The 13,644-nt window shown below is 56.5% G+C and overlaps 1 protein-coding gene across 5 annotated transcripts; it reads right to left on the reverse strand.

Moving 5' to 3' along the window:
- Positions 1–449: 449 nt before the first annotated feature.
- Positions 450–8,633, reverse strand: PACSIN3 (protein kinase C and casein kinase substrate in neurons 3). Of its 5 annotated transcripts, XM_033860616.2 has the most exons (11): positions 8,174–8,318; positions 5,161–5,233; positions 4,823–4,912; positions 4,509–4,665; positions 3,518–3,753; positions 3,248–3,403; positions 2,492–2,667; positions 2,231–2,351; positions 1,921–2,057; positions 1,383–1,504; positions 450–986 (listed from the first exon to the last, which is right to left on the reverse strand). In XM_033860616.2, exons 3-11 carry the CDS (start codon positions 4,874–4,876, stop codon positions 871–873), a joined length of 1,275 nt encoding a protein of 424 aa, XP_033716507.1. In that variant the 5' UTR covers positions 4,877–4,912; positions 5,161–5,233; positions 8,174–8,318; the 3' UTR covers positions 450–870. The 5 variants fall into 5 exon arrangements, with proteins under 5 accessions (XP_033716507.1, XP_033716509.1, XP_033716508.1 ...); XM_033860618.1 differs by lacking the exons at positions 5,161–5,233; positions 8,174–8,318 and adding an exon at positions 8,615–8,633; XM_033860617.2 differs by lacking the exon at positions 5,161–5,233 and having other exon boundaries at positions 8,174–8,330.
- Between the last annotated feature and the right edge of the window lie 5,011 nt (positions 8,634–13,644).

Here is a 13,644-nt window from a genome sequence, read left to right on the forward strand (position 1 = left end):
ACAGGCCCAAACCTCGCCGCAGAGCCGCCCGCAAGCCCCGCCACCCCCAGAAGGTGGAGCCACCTCACAGAAGCGTGGACTGCGAGGCCCGGCCCCCGGCCTTAGCTCAGGCCAGTTGCCGACCGGTGAGTAATGATTAACAGTCCTACCAAGCAGTCGTAGTCCCGCCGGCCTGGACGGGAAGATAAACTGGCTGGGCTCCCGCCTGGCTCAGAACTCAGCACCCAGCCTCCACCAAGCCTGGATGGCTCACACCAACTCTGATCTCGAGTCCCTTCCACCCCAGGTTAGGGTCCCGAAGGCCCAGAACAGGTACCAGGCTGGCAGACCTTCGCCCAACCCCCGCCACCCCAATATACTCCAGGCCCACGACCTCCTCAGTGCCTCTCTCCAGATGCCCTCGGCAGCCTGGCAAGGGTGGAATAGCGAAAAAGATGCATACAAGCCTGTTTTGTTTTTTCTTCCAAGTTTAATACACACTAGAACAAGCCACAAAAGAGTGCTGCTAGCCCAGAACTACACTCACCCCAGGCCAACCCCAGGAACCCCAAAACACAGAGATCAGGAACTGCATCCACAGCTCCTGGGGAGACTGGAGGACTCTTGGGGAGGCCCAGGCACCCCTGGGCCCTTCTGTCACCTCCTGACCTCCCCATCTTCCCCTCAGCCTAGACTCAGTTGGCCATTCCCTACCAGTCCCTTCTTAGACACAGGCCCCTCCCGTTCCCTGGGTCCCAGGACTTCCTCCCTCCTCAAGGGACAGAGGGGCAGCAGGGGCAGGATGGTTCAAGGCCCTCAGGTCCCGCTGTCCAGACAAGCTGGGCTCTGACCCAGGGTGGAGAAACGTTGCAGAAGGGCTGCCAGGGCAGGTCAGGCCCCCACACACTCCACATAGTTGGCCGGGTACAGGCCAATCCTGCCACTCTGCAGCTGGCCCTGACACCAGCCCTGCTCATCCTCCTCGCTCATCTTCAGCAGCTCCTCCCCTGCAAGAAGGGGGATTGGTCACTGGCAATTGTCCTGGCCCAGCCCCATTCCTGCAATTGGGTCAAGGACTGAGGGGGAGGGGGTAGTCGGAGAGCCCAGCTAGAAGAGACCTGGCTCAGGCAGAGGGAGGTCAAAGTCAGCCACTCCACCCCCAACCCTGAATGCAGCAGTCAGGCGGCAGCTGATGACTTTGAGAGGCAAATGAGGACTCCAAGCGGACACTCTGACTCCTGGGGGCTGGACCCAGAGCAGCCTTAAGAGTCAGAGAACTGGCCCTTGATAAGTGGATGTCTGGCTTCCCTTTTCCACAATCCTGCTCAGGCTAGTAAAGGGGCAGGGAAAAGGGGTGGAGGGGCTGAAGTCTGGAAGGGATCAAGAAAGGAGTTCCAGGGTACCTGCTCGGAAGCTCAGCTCATCAGCTTCCTGGCCCGCGTAGTCATAGAGTGCCCGCACCCGGACCCCAGTAGCAACCTTCCGGGGGTTCTCCTCATCTGACCACTCCTCATCCTGCCCGCCGCTAGAGAGGGAAGGACAAAGGGGCAGTCTCAGGGCACAAGGAACATGAGCGAGAGAGCCTAGGACTCAGGGCCAAGGGCTCACCTCCTGGAGGAACCCAGGGAGAGGCAGGTGGGGAAAAGCTGCAAGATTCTAGCCTGACCTCTGCCATGAATGCCTGCAAGCTCAGGCACACTTCTGCCACACAGAGCTGACATGAGCAGTAGATGAGAGGGAATGTGGGAAACGCCTGGCAAATCTAAACCACCATAAAAACTGGCATCATTACAACTCATAAGCATTACAACCCCTAAGGTACCTGGCACCGATTTTCAACCCACTTCAGGTGTGACGGGAATGAAGGGAAGAGACAGAGGAAGGAGGGCAGAGCAGGGGGCAGAGCTGCTTCCTTCCCACAGCCCGAATCCTGGCTCTCACCCTGGGGACCCCAGGCACTGGGGTGGGGATGCAGCACCATCTCTTGTGGGTACGATGCTGGTCAGAGTAACCTCGTCAGGGCTCCGGCCACCCTTCTCCTTCCGGCTGATTGTCCTCTGTGTGTCCCAGGACCACTCCTGTGGGGGCAGTGTTCAGGGTCAGGCGGGGCTGCAGGCTCTGGTGGCCGCCAGGACCACCCAGACCACCTTGACCTCCTTCGTCCCAAGCCCCAGCCTCCCTCCTGAGGTCCAGGCTGAGCCCAGTGGGAGCCCACCCCACCTCCCAGCCCCAGCCTGCCTGGAACACGTACCTCAAACTGGGGCCAGTTCATGGCCATGCCCGGCCCGTGGGTGCTGCGCCACCACCGCAGATCCTCCCTGTCGCTGGCTGCCTCGATGCCCTGATGCAGGTCTCGGTGGAGTTCGTGGAACCTGTGCCCCAGGCACAACCCTCAGGCTGGGAAGCCCTGGGCCTCTGCGCACCCCAATCTCATTCAGCCCAGCCAGAGCCCAGGGGAGATGGAGGAGACCCAGCATCACCCAGATCTCCATGCCCACCCTGCAGGCCATACCTCTCACTGCTGGAGAGGTCGAGGTGCTGGTGTAAGGTGAGCAGCATATCCTTGAAGAAGAGAAGCCGCTGGCGCTCGGCAGCCTGGCAGGTCTCGAAGGCCTGCTCCATGTCCTCCATGTAGCGTGGGGTGTAACGATGCAGCTCCGCCAGTGTCTGCTCGTACTGGGTTTTCATCTGGGTGGGAGAGGAGGGGGTCTGGTGAGGACAAGACCTTGTATTGCTAGTATTTACTGAGCACCTCCTGTGGGCTAGGCATCAGGGTCCCAAAACCTGGCTCCTGCCCTTGAGGAACCCCAGGAGCCTAACAAGGGAGGTGGCATTCAGGCACAGCAGCTTTAAGAGTCTGGTGGAGAGTGAGATGAGGTCAACCTATGGGGAGCAGTGGGAGAAATCAGAAAAGGCTTCCCGGAGGAGGTGGAAACTGAGCAGCACCTCAGAGGACAGGGAGGAGCTCGATGTGCAAGAGCTGGAGGAAGGGTGCTCTGGCAGGGTAGACAACGTGAGAACTTGTCCCAGGTGGGACACTGTGAAAGGAAAGGAGCTGGGAAGTTCTCCGCAACTGCGAAGATTATCCCAGTGCCCGAAACCACACCATTTCTCTCCTGAGTAAAGCATCATCTTTCTCAGGTTCCTCCCTTAACTGATAATCTGGAGAGAAGGTGGCAGGTGAGGATGAGAGCAATACAACTGCTGGGGACTGGAAAAGGCACTCAGGAAGCCCTGACCTGGGCCAGCCCAGTCCCTCAGCCGGTACCTTCTCGGACTCCTTGGAGCAGCGTTCCACCCGCTCCTGCAGCTTCCGCAGCTGCTCCTGGGAGACAGCGCTGTCCGCTTTCGCGTGGCTCTCCCGAGTCTGGGCTGTCTTCTCCTCCTTCCGGGCCGCATGGTAGCTCTTCTTGGAAGCCTCGACCTGGCACACACACAGGGACCACTTTGGACCCTGCATGCCATGCTTTGGCCCCCTCTAGCCCCAGGCTGACCCAGGAAGGCGTGTGCCTCTGCTGCCCATCCCGCCCAGGCTCACCTCCTTCAGCCTCTTTAGCCAGGGCTTCTGGGCCTTGCGGAAGCCGTCCTCGGCAGCCCGGCTCTCGCGGAAGCCGCCCAGCACAGGCCGGTGGAAGGCCCCCCGCTGCCAGGCGCGCACCCGCTCGCTGTCCTGGCCCTGCAGCTTCTCCCGCACCTCCAGGTGCAGGGCGCTTAGCCGCTCGGCCGCAGTGAAGAAGGCATGCCAGGCCTTCTCCAGCGTGCCATACTGAGGGCCTGCAGGGAGGGAAGGGGCTTGGGCTGGGCCGGGGATGCCACTTGCAATGAGCCCACCCCCTCTCGTCGGGTGCTGCTCTGGGTGCCAGACGTGGAGCAGAAATGCAAAGATAACAACAAATAATGTCAGCTGCTGCTTACTGAATACCTAATCTGTACCTGGACATACGAGATCTCACTGGATCCTTGTCTCATCCACCATTGTGAAGACAGTGTCACAGACAACATGGAACCAGCAAAAAGGCAGCCCAGAGAAGTGAAAGTAATTGCCCAAAGCATTATAGCTACAATTGGAGCTGAAATTCAAACCCAGGACTGTGGTATAATCCACTATATTCTATTGCCTCAGAAGGAAGAACTAGTGTCCGTTCCCAAGGAAGGCAGCTTGTTTGGATGGAAAGATCTCAAGCTCCTGAGTCAGAAGGCCTGAGCTCAAGCTTTAGTTCTTCTTAGCTGTGTGACTTCAGGCAAGTCACTTAGCCTCTCTGAACTGCCACATTCTCCTCTGGAAAATGGGTAGAAGAAGACCATCTCCATTATAGGGTTGTTAGAAATATCAAAATGACTCATGACAGTACTTTGGGAACTCTAACAGCACAGCTATAAGAATAACCGGGAGGATCGTCTTGCTTTAAAGGGAAGGCAGACGTGGAAGCCTCGAACTTTTCCACGAGAGGTGCAAAAAGAAGCTGCCTTGCCTGGTCACCCCACCCGCGGCAGCCCTCTTCTCCCAGTAGGCCCGAGCACAGGCTCACCCTTCTCCACGGAGCCCCTCCACTTGCGGGCCCATTCGGCCAGCTGCTGGGCATAGGCCTTCTCAATGCGGGCGCGCTCCTGGAAGCAGCTGACCAGGTCCCCACACAGCCGATGCCCATCCTCCACCCGCTGCACCGTCCGCCTGTAGTTGCCAGCCTGGGGAGGATACGAGAAGGATAGTGTCACCAGGGAGAAGCCCCCGGCAGGGGCCGGGGCTGACAGCTAGGCTCCTCCCTTGGACAGATGACTGGGCCCAGAGAGGGGTGAGCATTTCCGTGCCACCCCCAAACCTGGGACCCAGCTAGCTGCTCACCTCCCAGAAACTGCCCTCTAGGGCCTCCCCTCCAGCATCTTCCTCTGGAGCCATGGTGTCCCCGCAGCACGGAATGGTGGCGGATTAGAGCTGTAGAGGGCAGAGGGGTAAGCAGGGAAGCCAGACGCACACTTTTGGGGATAGGAAAAGACCCTCTCCTATCCCTGGCTTTTGCCCCCCACTGCCGTCCCCACTACCCAAGGAACTGTTAAGAGCCAGGACTTAGCAGGCAGGGGTCTGGAAGTCCCCAGGAGGGCCCAGGGTGGGGGCAAAGATGGTAGTTTCAAAGGTCCTCCTCTCGCCCTGGTTTGCCCTCGCCACCACCTCACTCCATGTACCTGGGGCCTAGAGCTCACTTCAGGGACCTGGGTGTCCAACTCTCAAAGCTGCCACTGTGATTCTGCCTTGGAGCTAACAAGAGCAAAGCAGGGGGTGAGGGTGGAGCTGACAGTGTCCAGGGCGGTGCCCAGCTCCCCCAATATAGCAACTGCTGTCAGAAGCGCCAGATTCCAACCAGGAGAATGCCAGTCGGGTCACATGGTCCAGCTGGGGATTACATGGCCGGCGGGGGTGGGTAGTGGGCAGAGAGCCTCTCACTGCCCCAACCGCAGATGAGACAAGAGGACGCCTGCCCAAGCCAGGGCTCTGTGGCCTCTCCTTGAACAAGGCGACCCTTTACCAGACCAGGCCAGGTCAGAGGGTGCCCAGCCACACTGCAGTAGCTCCCCGTGCTGGGAAGAGCAGACTGGGAACCAAGAGGCCTGAGTCTTATCTTGGCCATGAAGCTCGAACAAGTGCATTAGACTGTCCTCTCCTAAGGGGCTTCAGCTCCCTCCTAAGATGGAAATTCCACCTCCTGGTCTGCTTCCGTGCCAGGGCCGGTACAAGACTCAAACCAGGCAATGAACAAGAAATGTGAGGGGCCCGACAGTCACGAGGGACACACATCCCGCTCCACAGCATCCACTATGAGGTCCCAAAGGGCTCCGTGGATAATGAGTAACTCAGCCCCACCCTCAGAAAGCCCAGAGTATGGGGCAGCACGGGGTGTCAGACAGGTGATCAGCCAGTTATGACAGTGTGCTCCAGAACTGCGGAGGAGGACAAGGCAGATTCCAACCCCAGAGCCACCACCCCCAGGGGCTAGAGGACACAGTGGCATGCGGCCACTCCCCTCCTGTCTCTGGGCAGGGTCTCAGCTGTCCCCAGCATCAATTCAAGCCCCTAGAAGGAAATCACTTCCTCCTCTGAGCAAGCCCAAGGGACACCGCCAGACCCAGGAGGACAGTGTGCTTGTTGCTCCCAAAGCAGGGCTCTATCACAGTACTCCCCAAACTGGTAAATCTCTCCCCATCCTTCAAAACTCAGAGTGAGGCACCTTCTCCAGCCCCCCGCCCATTCCTCCATCCCCATCTCCCACCTGTCTATATCCCATTGGGTTGTGACTACAGGACAGGATCTGTCCCCAGTCACTGGCAGAGACTTCCTGAGGGTCCAGTTTGTGTTTCTGCAGGCACTGGAGTTAGTAGCTGAATGAGAAAACAAATGACATCCACCTGAAGACCAGGAAACCCACTGGCTATAGCAGCTTTGAGAAAGCATGGCCTGAGTGGGCTTCCACCACTCAGCTAACAGGAGGGAGAGCTCAGGCCTACAGTGGAGGTGCCTGGGCCCAGAGCAGGAGAGAAACAGAGCAGCTGGCCCCACCACGGTCCTCAGCACTTCCCCTTGCTTCCTCTTGAGTCTGTCCCACTTACCCAGAAAGGACTTGCCAACCAGATGGAGAGAAACCCAGCTGCAGCTGTAAATCCCAGGGCCTCAGAGCTGTCCCAGTCAGGCATCCAGGGGCCTGGGCCCCCTGCCTGCTCCAGCCTCTGTGCTCCTGGCTCCCGGGAGAGCTGCCCCCCACCCGTTCCCTCTCTCTGGCCCCAGAACAGAGCAAGCTGTGTGTGCAGGGCTGGCACTGCTCCCTTCAGCCTCCCAGAGCAAACACAAGCCCAAGCCCCAGGCACAGCCAGGCCCCACTGCCCCACGGGACCTAGCAGCAGGGGTGGGCCTTGTGCCTTGGCCCCTGCGGAGAAGGGCCAGCACCCTGTGCCTCCTGACCCCAGCAGACACCCAGATTGGTCCCCAGAACACGCTCCACCACCAGCAAGTGCTCAGAAAGCAGATAATGAACCTTCCCAGCCCATGGAGCCAGCACCTACTGGGCTGGGACAAGTCCTCTGGGGCTTGGCAGGGTCTCCTCACAGCTTGCTAAGCCAAGGTAGGGAGTCTTGAAGTTCAGGGAAGAACCCACTCCCTTACCTGAGGCTGGTATGTACCCCCAACCAGACCAGCCCCCACCCTTTCCAGAAGCCGGGGGCATGCCCCTGGGAGGGAGCACTGCTGCCCTGCCCTGCCCATCCTCTGTCCTGAGGCACGGGCTTGGCCTCAGGACCTCTTCTCCCAGCCGCCCCTCACGATCCGCCCGCAGCCCGAGGATTTGAAGGCACAGAAGGGGCCGGTCGACTGGTCCAGAGAGGGGTACTTAGTCAAGAGCGACTGGAACCAGCAGCCAGAGAGGCCCGGGAGCCTGGGGGAGGGGGTAGCGCGGGGAAAGAAGAGGAGGCAGGGCCAGGGAGGGGCATAACAAAGGGGCGCTTTTGGAAACCCGACCTGCCGCCTGAGGTGCCTGCTCCCTGATGACGCGCTCCAAAGCCGGAGCGCTCACACCAGACCTCGGAGGCCAGGGGCTGCCGTCTCTAACCTCAACCCTTAAGGACGGCTCCCTTCGACCTGGCCCTCTTGCGGGCCCGGCGCTGCACGACCCGGAGCCCATGGACCCCACGCGGAGCGGCCGGGCCAGGCCTAGCCATGGAGACTCTAGCTAGGACTTCTTGGGCAAACTTGCTGAAATTGGTCTCGGCGGGGGTGGGGCCAGCCGGTCATCGCTGAGGGGAGGGGGCGCACCCTGCCTTGGCCGGCGCCGCCTCGAACTGCAGATGGTTGCCCGGGGCTGCGGCCCCAGGAACTGGGGCTCTTTGCTAAGGGCGAGGGGTCCTGGGGAGTAAGACCCCTACTGGGGTCCCAGGGCGGATTGGGGCCTTTTAGGGGCCCCAGGAGATGGTGTGGCCCGCCAGCCCCGACGCCTCCCTCTCCCCGGCAGGTCCCCGCCGGGTGCGCGGCGCCGCAGATAATAGACCCCTTCGGCTCGGCGGCAGCTCTTGCTGTCCTCCCGCAGAGCGCGGTGGCCGGGGGCTCGGGGAGGGAGTCACTGCCATTGCAAACTTCAGGAGCCGGAGGAGGAGAGGGCGTGCTCGAGCCGCGGCTCCCGCCGCCGCCTCCCCGCCCCGCCCGGGCAGCACTCACCGCGACCTCCCTGGGCGCCTCGGCGGGTGGGGGTCCGGCCACGCTCCGGCCCAAGTCCTGCCGCTCCCGGGCCGGGGCCGCCGCCTCCCGGTGCGCGCCGGGCCCTCCCCCGGGAAGCCCAGCCCCCGGCCCCGCCCTCTCCTCGCTGCTGCGGCCGCAACCCCACCGGCCAGCGGCCGGGGCAGGGGCTGCCGGCATAGCAGCGACCGGCGCTTCCCGGGGCGCGGGCCGTGGGGTCTCGGCTCCCGCCTGAGAAGCGCCAGGGCCGACTCCCCAGGGTGGCGCCGCGCGGCTATAGGGAGTCAGATTTCGGCCTTGCCCCTCCCCGGCCTCCGCAGAGCCTGGGAGAGCGGTGGAAATGCGAAGGGATCGGGCCTGCACTGGCTCCCTTCGGAGGGAGGTCTGGGGGCTACCCTGCCTTACTCTTTTTGCTGAGCACACCTTTCTTAACTCCCACGAGGCTCACAATCATCTCCTTGTAAGCATTAGGACTCCCATCGTATAGATGAAAAAACTGAGGCTCAAGTGACCTTTAGTAGCTTGCACAAGATCTGTAGTCGGGCAGGGTCGGGACTCCAAAGCCGTGCCCTTTCTTTGCACAGCCCTCCTTGCCAATCCGAGGGCCCATTCTGAGGACTGGGCAGACAAGTAGTGGAGGTGGGGCAGAACGGCACGAGCTCCTCCCCCTCCGTGTTCTTATTCCCAGATTTTGTACCACGATTCATTCTTAAATCCCTTCGCCCCTCCACCCCCTTTGTTAGTAGATCTTTGCAGATCGCCACGATGCCACTCCCCCGCCCCTTAATAAATCCCTCTTCCTCACCCCCTTGCCCCCCACCCCGGGATTTTTCGGAGCCTGTCCATCGGTTATTTATATCCACTGCTGGAGCGGTCCAAGAATGTTCTGAGGCTGACCTAATCGCCACCTGCTCGGTCTCCCCGCCCCTCCCTCTCCCTCCTGGGCCCAGTGACCAGGCGGCCTGGCAGGAGGGAGGGAGCGCAGGTGTGCTTGGTCCGACGCCGGGGGCACTCAGAGGGTCTAGACCGCGCACATGGCTGGCGGTTGCGAACCCCGCCACGCGCTCCGAGGAGTGCGCCCCCAGGGGACCGCGCGGCTCTCTGGGAAGCCAAGAGCCACGCTGTTCTCTTTCCAGCACGTAATCTTCGTCCTCACTCCCCGCAAGCCCGTCCCACCCCCACTCCCCGAGGAGTGTGAGTACGTGTGTATGGATTTGTAAACGGCGGCTTTAAAAATAGCAAAACTATGTAGTTTCTAAATCCGGGAGGAATCACGGACGCGTTCTTTGTGCAGATAAATCCGCTCGTAAAATGGAAAGGGGCGCTGAAGAGAATGGCGGGTAATTTCAGGTGGTAATTTTAGCCGCTGAGGGCTGACTCGCTCCGCAGTCCTTGTGGGAGGGTGAAACCGCCTATGGGGCACCCGAGACAAGCCGTGTTTGGCCAATCGTACCTGAGTAGTGGATCCTTGACTTGGCGCTTTCAGGGTGCAGCTTCTGAAACAAGTTTCAACACCCACTCTCTGTTGGGGCTTGGACAAGTCGCTTTTCTGCATCTCTCTGTTTCTACCTCTATGAAACATGACAGGTGACTGGGCTGACCTCCCAAACGGGCATGTGCCCCAGGCAATTAATGATTATAAAACGACTGCAAATGAGAGGAGCTGAGGTAATATCTAATGACAGCCATACTGTTTTGTATTATTCAAAATCAGTTAACATCCCATCAAGTGCCTGGGGGCTTTAGGCACCTGGAGAGAAAGTGTGAAAACACAAGAATGAAATTAATTACAGGAGCCACCTATTAAAACCCTATTAAAAATAAAGACTGCAAGCCAGGCTTTGGGATCTAGGGAAGCCAGGCCACAGAGAGGGAAAAAAAAAAACAGGGCTATTCATCAGACCACAAGGAGAAGGGAATGCGGAGTGGAAAACATCTGGCTTCCCTTGGGTTCAAATCTGGAGGCAGAGAGCACAAATGTTGCCGCTGATCTTAATTGCCCCTAAGGTACTGTAGGGAGAGAAAAAAAACCAACAACAAAACCTGAGCATACTGAGCTGTTTCAAGGGTGAAAGGAGACAGAGCTGACCTTGGAAAGCCAACCCCATCCTAGTGCTGCCCCAGTGCTCAGATTTCTGTGCTGCGGCCAGAGCCCCTACACACTCACACGGCTCCATCAGTGAGGTACCTAACTTGAACAGAGTTCAAGATGAGATGCGCAAGGTCAGAGGGCTGGATAGACAGAAACCCAGAGGTAGCTTGGCCCGGGGCACCAGGTGGCAGGTTGGTCCAAAGCCCAAGTTCACAACATTCACAGACTCACTCACCTTGAGTTTCTGGAATGTCCTAACCACTGTACCTTCATGTGTTTATTTATTCATTCATTCATCCAGTTAAGAAAACATTTAAATTTTTGCTTTATGCTAAGCCCTATGCTGGATGTTGAATACAAAGATAAATAAGGCTGAGTCCTAAGGGTATGACAATGATACGATATGGACAGGAAGTACTATGGGAAAACAGAAGCAGAAGAGACCACTTCTCACCAGGTGATGACACTTGACTGGTTTTGATAAGCAGGAGTTAGTCATGTGGAGAGGCATTCTAGGCGGGAGCACCTGGGTGTGCCAAGCCCCAGAGGTGTTAGCATATGACCTGGTGACCCAGCAATTCCACTTTTCGGTATCTACCGTAGACAAACATGTACAAGTCCAGAAAAGGATACAAGGATGTTTGCATATAGTATTGTTTGCAATAGGGAAAAACTGGAAACAAATGTCCATCAAGAGGGCAATGGTTGAGGGACTTCCTGGGTAGCACAGTGGTTAAGAATCCGCCTGCCAGTGCAGGGGACACAGGTTCAATCCCTGGTCCAGGAAGATCCCACATGCCTCGGAGCAACTTAAGCCCGTGCGCCACAACTACTGAGCCTGCACTCTAGAGCCCGCGGGCCACAGCTACTGAAGCCTGTGCACCTAGAGCCCGTGCTCCACAGCAAGAGAAGCCACTGCAATGAGAAGCCCGCGCACCCCAACGAAGAGTAGCCCCCGCTTGCGGCAACTAGAGAAAGCCCGCGTGAAACAACAAAGACCCAACACAGCCAAAAGTAAATAAATAAAAAAATTAATTTTTTTAAAAAAAGAAGGCAATGGGGCTTCCCTGGTGGCGCAGTGGTTGAGAGTCCGCCTGCCGATACAGGGGACACGGGTTCATGCCCCGGTCCGGGAAGATCCCACATGCCGCGGAGCGGCTAGGTCCGTGAGCCATGGCCACTGAGCCTGCGCGTCCAGAGCCTGTGCTCTGCAACGGGAGAGGCCACAACAGTGAGAGGCCCGCGTACCGCAAAAAAAAAAAAAAAAAAAAAGGCGGCAATGGTTGAATAACCTAAAGTCCATTCATGCTCTTGGATTACTCTGCAATAACTAAAGCACAGGGGAGGTAGAGATGTGCTCTTATATGAAAACCTCCAAGACACTGTTGAAGAAAAAGCAGAACACTCAAAATATTCAGAGACTATACACCAAACTGATTTTGATGATTCTGTCTAGAAAGAATTGGTGAGGGAGAGTTTTGTAATGTTTGAAAATTAACAATGAGAATGTACTTATGTGTAAAATATATCATTAAGATAAAGAGTTTTGTTTTAGGAGATGGTGATGGGTCTTATTGTCTGAAACGGTGCTGTCCAAATAGAATTTTCTGCATTAATGGAAAATAGCTGTGCTATCCAATATGGTAGTCACTAGCCATGTGTGGTTATTGAGCACTTGAAATGTGGCTAGTGTGATAGAGGAACTGAATTTTATTAATTTATTTTAATTTAATTAATTAATTAATTTGGGCTACACCGGGTCTTACTTGCGACACGTGGAAACTTCGTTGCGGCATACAAGATCTTTAGTTGTAGCATGCGGACTTCTTAGTTGCGGCATGTGGACTCTTAGCTGCAGTATGCATGGGGGATCTAGTTCCCCGATCAGGGATCGAACCTGGGCCCCCTGCATTGAGAGCATGGAGTTTTACCCACTGGACCACCAGGGAAGTTCCTGAATTTTAAATTTAATTTAATTTTAATTAATTAAAAATGTATTCGCTACGTGTGGCCAGTGGCAACTGTATTGGACAGTTCCCGGCTAGAATATCTAGAACATTGAGTTCAGGATGGGGTAGAGGCAGATGGAAGATGTGGCTGGAAAGATGGGTTGGGATTGAACGGTGATTTGCAAGATGGGCTAAGGAGTTTGGGTTTTATCCTATAGACAGTGAGGAGTATGAATGGAAGTGACTAGATCAGATTTATCCTTTTAAAAGATAACTCTGGCAGCCCTTCAGAGTGTAGATTAGAGCAGGCAGAGGGCTGCAGGCAAGGTTTATCTCCTCCGAAGGCTGCTGTTTGTCTCTGTGGCCTCTGGACATTGCCCCAGCATTCCAGATGGGCAGCTGAGTAAAGTACTCTGATTCAACAGCTATATTTTTCAGATCTCAGGCAACCCCAGGTGGAAAAACTTGTCCGAGTTATTGAGAAGGGTTAACCTTAGTGGGGGAGGCTGTCTCTGGCTTGGAACACAGGAAGAACAGCAGACGGATGGCATTAGAGTGGAAATGTGTAGCAGGTTTCAGAGCAGGGACCGTAGAGGAAGTTTCTCCAGGGTCAGGAATTTGCCCCGGGCAGAGTCTTTGGAAGGTACAGTTGCACAGTCCATGTTTCAGCTCCACAGGCAAGGGTTCTGCTCAGCAGGCCTCCCCTAGTTCATTGGGGCCCTTCCCCGAAGTCCACTGGGGACCTCCTTTTTGGTGAAAGAGGAGTTCTAGTGGGGGATCCATTAATTTAGCTGACTTTCAGGGAACACCTACTATGCAAGACACAATGCTGGGCGCTTGGTCCAGTGCAAACAAAGCAGACATGGTCCCTGACTCCGTGGGGTTTCCTATTAAAGTCAAAGGCCTGAGTACATAATTACAAATTGTGATATGTGTTTTAAAGTGCAATAAAAAAGATAAGTGCTATGAGAGAATAATAACAAGGGGAAAATAATTTCAATTGGCAGAGGGTCAGAGAAGATGTCTCTCAGGAAGTTTAAGCTTCTCTACCCCATAAGGGCCCAAAAGACAAATGGAAGTTAGCTAAGTAAAGAGGGAACCTAGAAAACAGGATTCCAGGCAGAAGGACTGATGTGTGCAAAGTCTCTGAAATGGGAACTTGACCTGGGAAAGAAGGGTAGAGTGGGTAGGGCATGGTGAGTGAGAGGGTGAGAGGGCCAGGGTGAGGTAAAGAGGGGCAGGCAGCACCCAGACACTGCAGGCTTTGTTTTATTCTGAGTGCAGAATTTAAGCAGAAGAGCGATCTGAATGTCTTTCTGGATGTTGTGTGAGGAATGGATTAGAGCATGGGATCAGCAAACTGTAGCCTGGATGGCCCACAAGCTAAGAATGGTTTTTATTTATTTATTTTT

The sequence above is a fragment of the Tursiops truncatus genome, chromosome 8 (assembly GCF_011762595.2).
Source record: "Tursiops truncatus isolate mTurTru1 chromosome 8, mTurTru1.mat.Y, whole genome shotgun sequence".
Lineage (NCBI taxonomy): Eukaryota > Metazoa > Chordata > Mammalia > Artiodactyla > Delphinidae > Tursiops > Tursiops truncatus.